The sequence below is a fragment of the Suncus etruscus genome, chromosome 13 (genome assembly GCF_024139225.1).
Source record: "Suncus etruscus isolate mSunEtr1 chromosome 13, mSunEtr1.pri.cur, whole genome shotgun sequence".
Taxonomy (NCBI): Eukaryota; Metazoa; Chordata; class Mammalia; order Eulipotyphla; family Soricidae; genus Suncus; species Suncus etruscus.
In genome coordinates this window covers 18889553-18907561 of record NC_064860.1, presented here as the reverse complement: position 1 = coordinate 18907561, position 18009 = coordinate 18889553, and the positions used below count along the sequence as shown (strand labels likewise).

Sequence of the window (18009 nt, the reverse complement as noted above, 5' to 3'; positions counted from 1 at the left end):
GCACAGATTAATCAAGCATGAGTGGTTATTCCTATTATGTGTATGTAAAAATTAATGAGATTTTTCTCACCCCTTTTGGGTGTTTTTCTATCTAACTCAGCTCTAGCACTTCCTGGAGCAAGCACTTGACCCTCCAGGTATGGCTCAGTGTTCCATGACTGCCTGACACACATCCATTGTTTTTCATTTTTATTTTGATCATAATGGCTTACATATCTTTCACAGTAGTATTTTAGGTACATATCAACATTGAATCAGGGGAATACCCATCACCAAATTTGTCCTCCCCCCCATCCCAGTTCCCCTTCTGCAACCCATATACCCCATCATCACCCCCGGACTGCTAAAGTAGGTGGTCCCCTCTTTGTCCAGCTCACTATTAGTGATCATATATCTGTTTGGTCCTGGTACCCTCCCCTGTCTCCACCTCTATTTAAGAAGCAGAGCTAGATACATCGAGTTATGTGGCTTTGTTTGAAGGAAAGAAAAGCAATAGATTGGGGTACAAAATAAGAAAAGAAAAGAAGTCAAATATGCTGAAAATAGGCGGAGTCCTTCCAGAGGATTTCAACCTCAGTTCGAGAGAAGACATGAAAAAGACAATTGAAACACCACCACAATACAGAAAGAAATATCAAGTTAAATATCCAGTGAGCACCACAGCAATAAAGACAAGCACCACACAACAGTCTCGGTTCTGAAATCAACTCATGCCCGAGTGCAAATAGAAAGAGAAAGATAAGATAAAATAAAATAAAATAATATTGGAGACATCAACTTCAATCTCTACACTAATATAAAGACATCGATTAATCGATAAATAAATATGTGGAAAAATGACTGTTTTGTGCTTTTTTTTTCTTTTTCCCCTGCATAGGCACAGTAACTATTGGGGTTTCTCCCCCCCCCGAAATGTACTGTCATGGGATTAACTATAGACTCCTTGCATGATCATTTACTCTCCCCTTCGGTGTTTTCGTGGTGTATGGAAGACTTCTGCTTCGTCATGGATGGTAAAATCAGACCTCTGTATCTAGAGATCTTGGTGACTGTGCAGCTCAAGGAATGGAGCTTATGATGAAGTCTTTCTTTGTGGTTCTAGCAGTTCTGCTTCTACAGTGTTGTTTTAATCTATTTTCTGTAGTTGGTGGTCTTGGTCATCATGTTGCTCCTAGGATGGAGCCTGGGATAAAGTCTTTCGTTATGTTTCCGGAAGACCCGTTCAGTTGTGGTTGTCTCAGTCAGACCTCTAGAATTGGATCTCTTGTTTGTTGAACAGATCGTAGACCAAAAGCTAGGCTAGAACTTTTTGTTGCTGCTCTTGTTGTTGTTGTTGTTGTTGGTCCCTGGATGTGTACCATCCCGTCCTGGTTGTAACAACCAGTCATCTGTATATAACGATCTTGGCTTTTGCACAGATCAAAGGGTGACATGTTTTCTGATTTTGTCTTATTGTGGCTGCTGAGGAAGGACAACTTGCTCTTAGATCAAGTTGTTCCCATTTCCTCATTGTCAGGTTATAAATTTAGCACTGGCACATGTTGGAGTCAGAGCAGCATCATGAATGCCCTGGAGGGGATTGGGCTCCTGGTGCTGTTGTGGAGAATTCTGATGGATTTGGGTGTGGAGAGAGAAGAAAACAGACACCCAACAAAAACTAGGAATATATATACTCACACATATCTAAAGAAAAAAAAGAGTTTCTTTAATAAAAAAAAAAGATTAAATAAAAGACGTAATTAAAGGAGTAAAGTTGGGCCGGGAGAGATAGCATGGAGACAAGGCTTCTGTCCTTCCTGCAGACGGATGGTGGCTCAAATCCCGGCATCCCATATGATCCCCCATGCCACCAGGGGCGATCTCTGAGCATAGAGCCAGGAGCACCCTCCGAGTGCCGCCGGGAGTGACCCAAAAGAAACAAAAACAAATCAAATCAAATAACAAAAACTAAAACAAAACAAAACAAAATGAACAAGGATAAAAAAGAAAAGAAAAAAAAAGAAAAAGGGAGAAAGTGATACAGGAGATTACTTTACATTTGGGGTGAAACAGGATAAGAGGTAGAGTTATATAGGCCTATATGTATGATGAAAGTACAGGCTTCCCCATTGTCTTTTGAGATTTCCTTGTGAAGGACACACATACTTTTGATGTCATCAATGCTTCTATTTTTGGGCCAGAATCATAATACCGGGGATGAACTATGAACCAAGAATCTATGACCCCCTCCATGGAACAAATAGAAACATTTGTTGCTTCTTACTTTTTATTGGACTACTGGTTCAAGGGCATGTACAACTCTGTAAGAGCCAGATGGAAGAGTAGCATAGGACAAAGCCTGGGGGAAAAGTGAATGCCCCCGTCCCCTGCACTTACTTCTCTCCCAGAAAATTCTACTAATGTTACATTTCAATGAAGGCTTCAGCACACTGGAATAATGGATTCAAATCAATGGCCACATTGGATCAATTCAATCTCCACTTCTCTTTCCTCCTCAAGATCAGGCAGGGTGGGTGCTGAAATTTCCAACCCTCCAATCTCAGGGTTGGTTCCCTAGCAACTAGTTCCCACCCTTAGGTGCTTTATAAAGGTCACCTTATTTACACAAAATCATAAAAATTGTGTTATTAATATCCCTACAGCTTTAAGCACTGAGGAAATTTCAAATGCTTTAAGAACTTTGTGCAAGAAATGGGGGGCAAAGAATACTAATTTCTTATAGTAAATCACGAGATACCATTGCTAAAATTCAAATGCTTTATAACTGTTACATTTTAAAAGTCTAGAAAATAATATACTAAAATAATAAAAATCAGACCCAGAGAGTTAATCTACAGAACAGAGTTTCTAACAAGACATGAGTCAATGAGAAGATATCTTGTGATACTGTTGGCAAGGCACTGATACTATTGTGGTCCATGTGGTGTTTGAACATTGTTTGCCTAAAACTCTAGTACTAATAGCATTGATAATTGGGGCTCCTAAATGAAAATTGAGAAAAGTAGGGAAAAGAGCTAGAGAAATAATACAAGGATTTAAGCATTTCTCTTGCACATAGTTGACTCTAGTTTTATTCCCAGAACTCCATATGATTCCCTGAGAATCACCAAGAGGAATTCCTGAGCATAGATCTAGGAATAATCCCTGGAAACTGCCAAAGGAAAGAAATGGAAGAAGGAAGGAAGGAAGGAAGGAAGGAAGGAAGGAAGGAAGGAAGGAAGGAAGGAAGGAAGGAAGGAAGGAAGGAAGGAAGGAAGGGAAGGAAGGAAGGAAGAAGGGAGGAAGGGAAGGAGGGGGAAGGAAGGGAGGAAGGAAGGAAGGAAGGAAGGAAGGAAGGAGGAGGAAGGAAGGAAGGAAGGAAGGAGGAAGGAAGGAATGAAGGAAGGAGGGAAGGCAGGGCGGGAGGGAGGGAGGGAGGGAGGGGGGGGGGGAGGTAGGGCGGGAGGGGGTGGGGGGGGGGGGGGGGGGGGGAGGGAGGGGGGGGGGGGGGGGGAGGGGGGGGGGGAGGGAGAAAGGTTACTCATCATCATCAAATTTTTCTTATTCGGATTGTTTAAAATATGCACCTGTGAATTGTACTCCACATTTCTCTACAAAGATAAAAAAAGTAATAAAACACAGACAATTAAAGTGAGACAAATCTTTCAATCTCTTAGCTTTTCTGATAAATCAACATGTGTATTGTTCAGCGTGTTGAAGTCATGTTAAAAGAAATTCTTTTCTTTCTTGATCCTCCTTAAGAGTTAATTTCAATCTCAGTTTCCAATTGTGAAATGCCCTTCATCCATAATAGGACACAGGATGGGATCAAATAATACATTCAAGGCCATGATGTTAAAGAATTAGATAGCTGCATGGCCTTGTAGCTGACAGTCTGGAAATGACAATTGCTAGGCTTTGGGGTGATATTAGCAGAGTAGTAAATATAATGTATATGTCATTTTTATTCCAGACAGGAAGACTGGAGGTAGTTACCAGTGAATGACAGTAAATTGTACCAGATGCCAAGTAAATTTTAACAGTCTTTTAACTGCACTTCCCATATTCAGATACTCATTAATATTTTAAAATTTAGGCATTTCACTTTAAGCTTCCTTAGAACCCCATGTTAAAAGATATCCCAAGATGTCTATAGAACGACATCATGTTTTGAGACAAGGCCGGGACTTTTATCAAGAAATTATTTTCTAGTCATACAAGGGATCATAAATGTGAACAATTTAGCAATATCATTAATAATAACCAAAGATTTGAAACCATCAAAAGGACTGTGAACTGATGAATGGATGGAAAAAATGTCGCCTACCATGACAACAAAATTTCATCCAGTATTAACTAGGAATACGCTTTCCTGATTAATACTATCAACATAGACAAATTGTAGAAGCATTATGCTCATTGAAAACATGAGCATAAAAAATCATGCATTACATTATTCTACTCAGACAAAATGCTCAGGAAATAGAAATACAGGAAGTTAAAAATAGATCCATAGCGACTTGCATATGAAGGAAAGAACAGGAATTGACTGCAAAGGGGCCTAAGAGATAGATTTGAAGTAATTGAAAGTTGCTAAAATTTAACCTTCTAGGACAAAAGCCACAGTGGGTAGGGCATTTGCCTTGCATACGGCCAACACAGGTTAAATTCCAGGTATCCCAGATGGTCCCCTGAACACTACCAAATGTAAACCCTAAATACAGAGTCAGGAGTAAGCCATGAGCATCACTGGGTATGGCCCAAAAATAAGAAAATAAATATAAAACAAATACTATATACTCGAGTATAAGCCAACTTGAGTATAAGCCAACCATCCTAATTTACCCTAAAAGCTGGGAAATTTTAGTGACTCGAGTATAAGCTGAGGTGGAAAATGCAGCAGACACTGGTGAATTTCAAAAATGAAAATATATACCCAAAACAATTACAATAATTGAGAAATTCATAGGTTAAATGTTTTTCAATATTTATTGCAAAAGAAAACTGTAAACTAGCAACAATTACTTTAAACTTTAAATAAAGTGCAGAAAACCATAGCTTAATAGGTAATCAAGCTAAATTATAAAGGTTAAAATCCTTCAAAACTGGATTTCTCATCATCATATGACCAAACAGAGCTTCTGATGTGAGGGTATCAGCATAAACATTGTCATCTTCACTGAGTTCGGAGATTTCATCATCACTGCTGTCGGTGTCATACAAAGCGCAGAATATTGTGGGTTAAATAACTCAGTGGCATCCAGTTCAGTTCAGCCACCTACCTCTTCAGTTCAGCCGCGACTTGTGGACTGAGCTGAAGCACGGAACCCTCCAGTAGACGGCAGAAGATTGTGTTCATTTGACTCAGTGCTCTTGCACTGAATCAAATAACCTGTATGACCCTCATATAAGCCGAATTCGGATTTTTGGGCACAAATTTTATGCAGAAAAACTTGGTTTATACTCGAGTATATAGGTAATAAAAATAAAGTTGAACCTTTAGTTTCACAACTAAATATTATTTGTACAACTATATAGTTACTATATGTTGACAACCATATAGATAGATATACCACCATGTAAATTATTTCCTAATTCTTCATCACTCCTTGCTGTACATGATCTCTCAAAATTGTGTTTTGATATCTTAGACTAAAGGTGTATTGACTGAAATTTGAGGGAAAGTTTCATTAAGTAGAAGTATTTAATCAACTGTTTTTGTCATTTAACTATCATGATTTACAATAGTAATAATATGGTTGTTTTATGTTTATAAATCTATGGTACCAGACCAATTACCAAGAGATCCAGTATCCCTTCACCATTGTCCCAAGGTCCCTTTTAACCCTCACTTCCTTAACCGCTTTAGTTCTAAATTCTCTTGACAACACCTTAGATATTTTTTCCACTGGGCATTTTTTCACTTAAAATTATTTTTAATAATTTTTTATTCTAAGCTTTACATTATTATTAATTAGTTGCTCTTTTCCTGCTGTCAGATAAGGATCTCTCTCATTGGCCCTGGTCTAGTTGCATGATTTCATGCTTTAATGGTTCTTACGAATGCTGAAAGGGAACCCAAAAAATGTCATGTCTGATTGAAATTTGAACATATGGGCCCTTCTCCTATTGTGACTCTTCATAGTGCCTGAGTACACTGCTGGCTGGCACAATTCAGAGGAGACATTCCATGGGACATTCTAGGAAGGCAGATAAAACCCTAAAGTGCATTGGGCAGTCCCATACACAAAGAATGATTCAGCAACCCCAATGACTAAAAGAAAAATATGGCTAGGATTCTAATCTAATAAAATGTTAGTGGTTCTAGGACTAAACACTTATTATTAGTTATTAAATCCAGGTGCTTACAGAAACTGCCTTCAGAAGATTGACCAATAACACAATACAGAATACCAACCTGTGTATCTGCCAGACAGACATTTTAACAAGATTCAGAGAGTAGGGTGATTGGTATTCTGGTGTGGCTGAAGTGTTCTCCTAAAAAAATATACATCTTGGAGCCAAAGAGATAGTACAAAGGGTAGGGCATTTGCCTTGCATGTGGCCATTGCAGGGTCTATCTCTGGCACCCTGAGCACTTCCAGGTATAGTTCTTGAGAGCAGAGTCAGGAATAACCTCTGAGCATGACAAGGTGGGAGCCCAAAACAAAACATATAAAGTATATCATCTTTTATGTTATATATTTTAAAGCAGTAATACTTCAATTTAAAAAAAAAGAAAAGAAAACATAATGCCACCAGGAAGGTAGCTCATCAGTAGAGTATTTTCCATGTGCATATAAGGTCCTGTGTTTGATTTCTGACACTTAAAAATAAAAATAAAAAAATAAATAAAATATATACCCAAAGAACCAATAAAAATAATAAATACAATTATATCCAAAAGTGAAAAAAAAAATTAGATTAGATTAAGAATGTAAAGCAGAACTGGAGAGATCATTCTGTGGGTAAAATATTTACCTTGTATGCAGCTAATTGAGGCTCAATCCCAGTCCCACATATAGTTACCAGGAGCAATTCCTGAACACTCCCAGATAGGCTCCTCAAAATAAACATAAAAATGTAGAACCATTTTCAGAGGTGACCAGCATCAAAGAAAAGAATTCATATTAAAAATGTTGCTGCCAATATGGAGATTCCTCCAAAAACTGGAAATCGAGCTCCCATATGACCCAGCTATACCACTCCTAGGAATATTCCCTAGGAACACAAAAATACAATACAAAAATCTCTTCCTTACACCTATATTCATTGCAGCACTATTTACCATAGCAAGACTCTGGAAACAGCCAAGATACCCTTCAACAGATGAATGGCTAAAGAAACTGTGGTACATATACACAATGGAATATTATGCAGCTGTCAGGAGAGATGAAGTCATGAAATTTTCCTATACATGGATGTACATGAAATCTATTATGCTGAGTGAAATAAGTCAGAGAGAGAGAGAGAAAGATGCAGAATGGTCTCACTCATCTATGGGTTTTAAGAAAAATGAAAGACATTCTTGCAATAATAACTTTCAGACACAAAAGAGAAAAGAGCTGGAAGTTACAGCTCACCTCGAAGCTAACCACAAACAGGGATGAGTTTAGTTAGAGAAATAGCTACGTTTTGAACTATCCTAATAATGAGAATGTACGAGGAAAATAGAAAGCCTGTCTAGAGTATAGGAGGGGGTAGGGTTGGAGGAGAGAGATTTGGGACATTGGTGATGGGAATGTTGCACTGGTGATGGGTGGTGTTCTTTACATGACTGAAACCCAAACACAATAATGTATGTAATAAATTTGTTTAAATAAAAATTAAAAAAATAAAAAATAAATTTAAAAAATGTTGCTGCCTTGGTGTCTGAAAGATAGCACAGTGGTAGGGCATTTATCTTGCACGTGGTTGATCCAGGACGGATCTGGGTTCTATTTCCAGCATTACATATGGTCTCACATGCCTGCCAGGAGCAACTTCTGAGTGCAGAGACAGGAATAACCCCAGGTGTGGCCCAAAAACATATATGTTTTTGCCATATATATATATATATATATAGTTGCCTCTTCTTTTAATTTATTTAAAGGAAATATATCACATAGTTGACACAATTGATCATAATTCATTCAATTCAGAAAGAATAAAGGCAAAGTTATTAAAAAATAGAAAAACTAATAAGATGTAAGAGAAAGAAAAGCTTCAGAAGCAAGTATATTTTTGAAAATCATTGGATCACCATTAACTCATTAAAGACCTAGCAGAATGTTTAATAAGCATTTCTTCTTTTCTTTCTTTTTTTTTTTTTGTTTAAGGGTAAGAGTACAGCAAAAAGTACAAGAAGTACAGCAAAAACAGTGGCAATTGTTGTTTGCATAGGTACAGCAAAATATGAGGGACATGGAAAGGAAAAGCCTTGAGTTGCCTCCTTTTTTAATCCCCAAATGCATGTAAACTAGTGATATGAATAAGTAACTATATAATTTTAATATATGATGATTCAATAACCATATAAGAGATCCAGGCCATTAAGAATTTCTACATGTAATTTTCACTTTGAACCTCTCTGCTCTGTTTCTCAATATGATAAATTGTTATTCACTGTAAGTTAACAGAGTATGTAAATAACAAGTGGTCAAAGGCAACTGAACAAGAGAACTAGTCTACAGAACTCAATTTACTCATCGTGGGACACAGAGACAATGGTAAAAGGCATCAGCATCTATGATAGAGAATGATTGAGGGTGTGGAATTGGAATATTTTAGGCACTAACCCCTATCACTAACATATCGCAAATCTAACCCACAGTGCCCAAAATAAAATAAAACCGTATTCACAGCAGACATGAGAGCTCTTACCAGAATCAAGACAAATGTATGGAGTCATGCTGAGGGAGGGAATTTGTAAGTGAATTTGAGCCAAACATACCTAAATGTGAATGAACAGAAAATATATACTCTTCTGGACCACCCTCCTGGTCCCAATCAGAGACAGGTTCTGATTCTCAAACCCTCAAAGATTCCATGCCAGAGACAGGGGAAATTTATCAGCTGTTGTTCTTCATTTTGACACCAAAGTCCTTCCTTATCCAGCGTGTGACTTGGACCCATATTTCTCTTGATCATGGAGTCCGTCTGTCAATTCACATTTTTTATTCAGTCTATGGCCTTACCATTCAATGCCATCAACTTTGCTATCAACTATAACATTGCACAACTGCTACCCTTATGCCTATTGGACTGAAACCAGTTCCCCTTACTCATATATTATACTCTGAACCAAATTGGGTATAAAAATGAATTTTTATGAACTTTACCAAAAGCCTTCTACAAATAACTAAGGGCATATTTCAACTGTCCACTGCCAAAATAACCCCCTATCCCATCTGTTGGATTCACATACCATGTGGACTTGAGTTAGCCTCAGAACTAGAAAGCACATTTTATTATATTACTTAAAAATCTTCATAAGTCCTTGAAGTTTTTACTGATCTTGGTAAGTACTACATCTAAGCAAATATTAATAAAAAGCCAGCTAGATAATATAACAAAAGACAAAATGTCTCCAATTGATAGAGCCATAACATAACTGCATTCTTAGAAATTCATGATTTCTGTTAACATGCTCTGGAAAAAGAGAATAATTTTCACCCAAAATTAAATATTCTTAATTTTTTATGTCAAAATAAACAAAAAATTACCATTCAAACATTAGAAAAATATAAATTTCTTTTTAAAAATATATCAAAAAAAAACACTGGAAAGAGAGCTTTACATATCTGAACCCAGTTCAAAACCCCAGCACCAGGCCAGAAAAATAGTACAAGAAAGGGTTAAGGTGCTTGCCTTGCATGAGGCTGACCCCAGTTCAATCCTCAGCACTATATATGGCCCTTTGAGCCCTGCAATAATTAATTCTTAGGTATAAATCCAGGAGTAACCCTGAGCACAGCAAGGTATAAATGAAAAACAGAAAAATAGTAAAACAAATAAAAGCACTGCCTATGGTCCCCAAAGGACTGCCAGAGATCATTCCTAAACACAGAACCTGGAATATCTCTTAAGAACTGCTCGGAGCTGGGCAAGGACTAGGAACAATTTCTAAAACACACCAGCTCCTGAAACACACACACACACACACACACACACACACACACACACACACACACAGGCAAAAACCCTGGCCTAACACAAAATATAATCAGAAGTCAAAATTTTTCTTAGTAATGGAAAATGTGTGAGAGACTTAACCATTAGGTGCCCAGGGAGAAGTAATGATCTTTTACCAGAAGAGAATAAAATCATGGAAACCTAATATGGCCTTTTTACAGTTCTGCTTACAATTACACATTAAACAATTTACCCCTCGTGGATGAGATCCTAAAGCCTGCTGAGATGTTGCACTCAGAGAAATGAGTACATGCTGGTTTTTCTTCTGTTGTGGTTTATTTTATTAAAACAAAAACTTTTCCAAACTAGAGAAAATTCACTTCTGCTGAATTTTCATCTTTCCTAGAAGACTGACAGCATGGGTGAGCATTTGTCCAATGTTTGCAAAAAGTCAGACAATAAAAAACAATGGCTCATATATGCATGCCCAGTGAAAGTCCTCTGGGCTGGAATTCATCAGATAAAGGCAACAGATGGCATACCTAAATGCAATTTGCTCTTTGATTTATCCTTGTGTTACCACTTTGAAACGTGGCTACTGAATGTCTAATGCTATTAGGAGACATAAGACCAGCTTGGAGCTAATGGATCATGTTATCTGACAGTGGTACATCAATCCTGAGAATGAAAACCATAGTTCATCCACAAAAGCTCTCTCCTTGGATTAACAGGGACATGTCAATAGCCAATACTCATAAACTGGGACAGCATGGCATGAGGTTTGGAAGCACTCTCCATGTCAGAGAAACAATATCAAGCATGTGCCTTTGAGTCTATTCCTCTAATCTAAAGTGAATAAGGGATATTTTGGTGCCTGTTAGCCCTACCTCCCAATGTTTACTGAGAATGCTGGTGTTTCTTTTGACTGACTGATGACTCACTTTTCCTTATGGATTCTCTTTGACACTGTGCCGTGGTCTCTATTCATTAGTATAACTTTCTCAGACCCATACTCCAGACTACCATATTCTAAAAACTCCCAGAGTCTTATGTTACTGTTTCTAACATCTGTCAGAATCATTCCTGCTGACATGGTGCTAACTGACTTGCCTCCAAGTCAGATCAATATTGGGGAGCAGCATGCAGTGCTGCAAAATTAGGTCATTAATTGCGAAGCCAACTCAACTCTTCTTGCAGAGACCAAAACAATGGAAATCAAAGGAAAAGGAACAATAAAAAAAAGTGGGGATCTTCTTTTAAATATCAATCAAGATAGCAATTTATCTATATAAATCTCAGAGTAGTATGGAAGGATTCAAGTAGTATGGTATAATGCCATGTCCTCCAACCGTGCATAAAAATGCAAGACTCTTCATGAATGAACATTCAAGAGCTAATATGTCCTACACTGATCATCTTTCTGAGCATTCAGATGTCAAGCTTTTCAAATGTCACCAGGAAAATCTTTTGTGGATTTATTACTCAAATTGATCAGTCAGATTGGTCAGCATAGGATTAGCCTATTTAGTTACCTTGTGGTAAAATAATAGAGAGAAACACAAGAGTTTCGATGACATAGAAACTAGGAAAAGAACAACAACAGAAAACTATCTGGTGGTTAGAACCAGATTGCCAAATGACAGCATCAGCTGCGGTATGTGTGTGCCTGGGGGTTGCCCTTCCAAACTAATTTTAAGAATAAATTGAAATTGAACCGGAGCCATGCAAAGTAGAACACAGCCCTTGCGGAGGATACATCCTGTAAGTAGTAAACAGGTTGTCAGAAACATATTGACATTCTCTTTTTTTTTTTAATTGACTTGATGCTTTTATTTCTCTGCCCATATGGCCTTTGATATTATTAGATTTTATCTATTAAAAACCTGCCCTTTCCTCAATAGGATTTAAGGAGCTTTAATATTCAATTTATGAAAGCATCTTAAAAGAAGCAATTACGAAGTTTTCAACGAAAAATAAGTCTCTTCCCTTGTTACCCTGTACACGAGAATACAGAAGACATTTCTTATATTTAAACCAAAGCTCGAAATGTTTATCTTCTTACAAGTTTATTTTCATAAAAATGTTCTATAGAAATATAGATAATTTATTCACTTAACTATTTAAATATCATAAATGTTCCTTAAAATATATATTGTAATATACAAATAAATATAAAAATCTTAACATGAACTATAGGAATGAATAAAGATGAGGGTAGGTAAGTCCAAAACCAGGTTGATTTATTTGACCTCATTCCAACTTACTTCCCCCTTCTTCTGTCCTGATTAATTGCCCTCAGCAAGGAGCTGGAGTTTGGTATTGCTGTTTTCTTAATTCCTATTGATGGAGTGTTGATATAAGGACAGAAAGAGAACCAAACTGCTTTTTAACTAACCCATTCTTCATGCATGAATCAATCATAACTTGTCCATTTTAATTATCTCCCAAATTCCAAATAAAGTTCTGCTTACAGTTTCCAAATATTTGCATGATTAAAGATGTTTTCCTTGTTTCAATAAGGAAACTCAAATTGATGATTCAGGTGGTAAGATTTATGAGATGAACTTGTCCTGTTTATCTCCCAGCTTTCAAAATACTGGTCTGTAATTCACTACCAAACAGCATTCCTACAGAGATATACAGAATATGCTAATTAATGACAATAATTATGTTTAAAATATATATATGCCAACAATAGGAGATGCCAAAGAGAAATACCAGCCAAGAAAATATTTATTAGTCTCCATATTTTTATCCATAAATATTTTTATCCATAAAAAGGCCATTTATTTGAATATTAAAGATAATTATCCAAAACTAACAGGCCATTGGTGCACCTGGATAACATTTTCAGGTTGTTTTTGCCCTCTTTGGAGCAATACCAGTGGATTGGATCATAAACCAATTAAACCCATCAAGTTACAGGGAAATTCTGGCTTACTCACTGACAACTGGATGACTGACTTAAGATGTAAAATGTGTCTACCTGGCACAGTAGGACTTAAAGACCAAGAACCAAGCTTTTGTAGCTTTGAATATTTCACTTAGCTGGAGTGACCTTAATATTGAAGTTACAATAGACTCTGGCCTTGAACAAGAGACCAAGAACTCACAAGGCTGAAACTCTCTTAAAACATTCCATTTTTAACTCAGTCTAATTTTCCAAAACATGTTCCCAGCACAAGTAGTCCTAATTGATAGTTTTTGAAGAAAACATTGCATAGTCAAAGATACAAGAACATGCTATAAGAAAAGCCCCAAATCTTTTTGTGTTTTCTGGTCCTGGACAACCCCACACTCTCCACTGTGGGAAGTTTGGGGAATGTTGCATCATAGTCTTTCTTTGATCATTTACAATATACATTAAGCGCTCCCAAAAGCTCTACACTAACTGAGCTTTTTTGTTTTGGTTTATGTAAACACATTTGACCTCAGAATCCTTTTCTACTTAACACCTTAGAATATGCTTAAGAAATGTTTTTCTAGAAACTGAGATATCATGTAGGATGAATTTTAACACCATAGTACAGTTTACAGACTTCCAAATTATACTGTAACAGGAGACAGATTCAAAGGTACCTCTTGGCCTATTAATCATGAAAAATTTGCATAAAAATAAAAATTTATATAAAATGAGACATGAAGCACAAACTTCAATATCTCTGAAAAACTTATAGCACTTATAATAATTTTTTTCTTTTTAAAATTTATTGTTTTCCTTCTGAGACAACAGCTAATATGTCATCTGGGGATATCATAAAGATTTTGTAGCTGTCTTCTCCTAAGACTGAGTTTTCTAAATCTGGTATTAAAATTATTACACACACCTACATATTTAGCTTCTAGCTAAATCATTCTACAGACTAGAAAGCAAAAAAAAATGAAATAAACATAAAGTTTATCAACCTGCTGTGCCATATGCCATAAAGTCTTTTGATTCTGACTCAGAAATCTTGTATCTTCTGCCATAATCTATGAAAACTGAGCAAGAAACTTTTTGTCTTGAGGTAAAATAAAATCTTAAACCCTTCACTCTTTTAGACAAAGAAATTTTTTGGCATGATGATGAAATATTCTACGTCTTGATTGAGTTGTTTATTGGATAGTCTATATTTATCCATATTTATAAATTTTATGTTTAATTTTTATAATTTATTGTATATAAGTCTCAATTCAAAATGGAAATATTATAAAACAGAATTTATTGAAATTTCATTTCTCTCCAAACAATTCAAGGTCTGACATCCAAGTTAGAACAGTTGGATTTGAGATTATTTGTTCTGCTTCCACAGGTGCTAAAAGAGAAAGCGTCTCATACTTTACACAATTCCCAAGGCAATAATGCCAGGAAAAATTTATTAATCAAGATTTGATAGTGTCTGTAAATAACATCCAGGTTTATAAAAGCAGGTAAAACTCCCTGCAAAGATTGATTTAATCAGGCACAATGTTGGCCTTCTTGGTTCTCTTGTCTGTGGCCTTTGCATCATCTCACGGTGCTAGTGAGCACTTTGAAGGGTAAGTAAGAAACTCCTTTAAAGAGCAGATCTTTATTACTTGCTAGCCCCCGATCTAAATGTATTCCACTATTTTGAATGTTTTCTTCTGCTGTTATCCCACTATTCAGTGAGAAAGTGTTCCGAATTGATGTTGAAGATGAATATCATATCAACTTGCTACAGAAGTTGGCCAGCATTACCCAGGTAAATAACAATTCTATCCCTTATATTGCTTCACTCTTATTTAAAAAATCTTGGAGTGCATTGTTCTTCCATCCAAAGAAGAATGGCATGAAATATGAACTATAACACTCTGAAGTAAAATGATAAAATAAAAACTTGTAAAACAATACCACAAAAAACTTTTCTCTAAGGCTAAATTCAATATTCAAAACTCCTATAGTATTATAAATCTGTGGGAACATTTAAAAGCTGGCAAAGTATGACAACTAGATGATTTGGAACTGTCCAAAGGTCATGGAACATCTAATGTACAGTCACTTCCTTTCTAAGGCCAAAGAGAAAAATGGTCAGTGTGGTTATGACTGAAAAACTAGGCTTTGGTCCAACCAGAAATTTATTTCCACATCACATGCATCATCTATTCTCTTTGATTTTTTTTTCATTCCAAATCAAACAACTTAAGTTTTCATGACCTTCATTCAAGCTCTCTTGTAATGACATAGCAAGAAGGATCAGGTTTGGTGAAAAAAGGCAAAAAATTACGTGTACTGACTTACATACTTTTACTACCTAGAAACCAAAATAGCTAAACTACTATTTTTGAAAAATCCAGTCTTTCCAAAAAATAAAGAAAGAAAAATCCAGTCTTGTGTTGAAGGGAGTGCAGAGAGTAAGACACTTGCCTTGCATGCAGGTGACCAATGGTTCAATCTCTGGCACCACATATTCTCCTCTAAACACTGCTTAGAGTGATTTCTAATAGAGAGCCAGAAGTGAGCACTACCAGGTGTGGCCAAAGAAATTCACTATATATGAATTAGATCTGAAATTATCAACCATATATGTAGGATGACAAGAAGCTATTGCTGACCACACTTGGAGTCATTAAAATTTCAAATACATAATATCTTATTTAGGGAAAAGGATTCTTGTTTGTGAGACTTCAAAAACCTGTATTATCATGTACTGGGAAGGGAGAGAACACTGCTTTTCAGAATATCCAATTGCCCTCAAAACATTTTAATTATCATTCTGTGCTTCTAAAAAATAATAAAATAAGATACTTTACCTACCTGATCTTAATTATGTCTTACTTCTATGACGTGTATTTTCTAGGCCTTTCATCATTTTTCTTAGCCTGGGTTTACATACTTATCATCAGGCTAGTCACCTCTGGATGCAGATCAGTCATTCCATATATATATATATTTTGTGAAACCTAGCTCTCATAGTTGATGATGAACCTCTGATATTTTTATTAATACAACTTCATGTTCATTCTGATTTATTTGTAAAATAGACATTATTTATTAAAGGCCCTAATAATTCTTTACAGCATCTTCGATGGCTGTAGAACACTCTTCACTTACACTAACCCTATGTCCAATCAAAATCATGCTGCTATTTATTTCACATGAATCACCCTCAAGTAGTCTTACTTTTGTGCCTGCCTAATGATTATTTGCCTAAATGCAGGATTTCATAATACTCTGTTATAATTGATCTTGATAGACTATTTTTAGAATGCTGAGATCATTTTAAAATGAAAATTGAACCACCTAGGAAAATAATTCTTTCCCATAACTTTGCATCACCAGCAATCTTGATAAGCATGTCCTCTTAACTCTTTGTCATTGATGCATAAAAATAATAGGTATGTCAGGGGTCAGCACAGAATTAGATGCCCCTCCTTCATGGTTTATTCATTAAATACCTATTTATCACAAGTCTCCAACATGCCAGACACACACACTACACTCTGAGAGCAAGTCATTAACTAACTCTTCTTGGATATATTTTCTCAACTTTCCATGTTATTAGGGTGTTAGATAACACTGTCTCTATTTCCATATTGTAAAGAAGATATAAATGCAAAGATCTGGTTAATAATTTTGTTAAGAAATTTCAGCCTTCTATCAAGTTAGGAGACTCTTCTATTTATAAGATGAAGTTAAGTGAGCCTGATTTATTCTTGCTTTAAACTCCCAAGGCTCACAGGTTCCTTTTCTCAGTATTCTTGTTCCAACTGCTCCCAATCTACTTTGCAGCTTACCCAAATTTATACTAGGTTATAGGAAATTTCATGTCAGGTATTCACCTTTTTTCTGTCTGAGAGGTATCTTAGATTTGGCACTTCATTGGTGATTTCTTCAATTTCTGGTTTCTTCAATATTCTTGAGAAGCCTCTGTAAACATATCAACAATGTTTGTGAAATTATGTAAAAATGCAACACTCTCTGGTGGCCAAGAGCTGCCCAGAGGGACTCAGATTGCCTGAGTTCAAGTTCTGGATTTATTACTCTATAACTAGACCATGGGTGCCTCTCTGGGTCTTAAATTTATCATTAGAGAACTGAGAGTAATACTACTTAGCTTATAGGATAGACTTCAGAAGAGTTTACATAGTAAGACCTTTGTATGTATTCTGACCATCATTATTCCATCTGGAAGTGTGAATGCAATTTCCATGACCAGAGTAATCCTGCTTTTCTCAGCAATATACTACCCCAGTGTTCTCTTTCCAAACAAGATATTTCTGCTAAAGTCATAATAGAAAAGTCACAGGTAGAAATGTCTTAAGGAGGGAGACTTGGGACATTGGTGATGGGAATGTTGCACTGGTGATGGATGGTGTTCTTTACATGACTGAAACCCAAACACAATCATGTATGTAATCAAGGTGTTTAAATAAAAAAAAAAGAAATGTCTTTGCTCATAATAATACTATCTCTTAACGGAAGAAGAAACAAGATATAGTAGAACTTCTTCTTGGAAAAGACAAAGCTAATCAAAGATAAGTTAACATTCCCAAAATATCATATTTAAGCTCTAAGCACTGCGGTTGCATGTTTTTTTATTCACTTATTTCCAGCATAATTGAAATATATTTTATTCTCCTAGCAGTCCTGCTAGTGAAACATATTCTTGTCTGTAGCCTTCCTGATAAGACCATTACAAGGTCACCTCATCTTTGTATTCATCCTTGGCCATGTGTCCTTCCTCCTAGCTTTGAACGTGTCCTTTAACAAGTTTTGAATGCACTGAAGATCTACAGCCACTATAGACTCTAGCAGCCTCCCCCCCACTTCATTTCTTCAGAATTAATTTGGTATTTTTGTCTTGCAAGCAGTCACAGTTGTTTCCTTCAGGGAAACATTTACTATAAAAAAATAAATAAATAAAACACTATCCTGTGGTTAAAATGATAGGACAGGAGATAAGGCTCTTGCCTACA

General features: G+C 36.2%; 1 protein-coding gene across 1 annotated transcript in view; it reads left to right on the top strand.

Moving 5' to 3' along the window:
- The first annotated feature begins 14539 nt into the window (after nt 1-14539).
- Nucleotides 14540-18009, top strand: part of CPB1 (carboxypeptidase B1) — a 38505-nt gene continuing 35035 nt past the window's right edge. Inside the window, exons 1-2 of the mRNA XM_049785349.1 lie at nt 14540-14610; nt 14720-14795. Coding sequence (XP_049641306.1) covers nt 14540-14610; nt 14720-14795 — 147 coding nt within the window. The remainder of the gene's footprint in view (nt 14611-14719; nt 14796-18009) is intronic.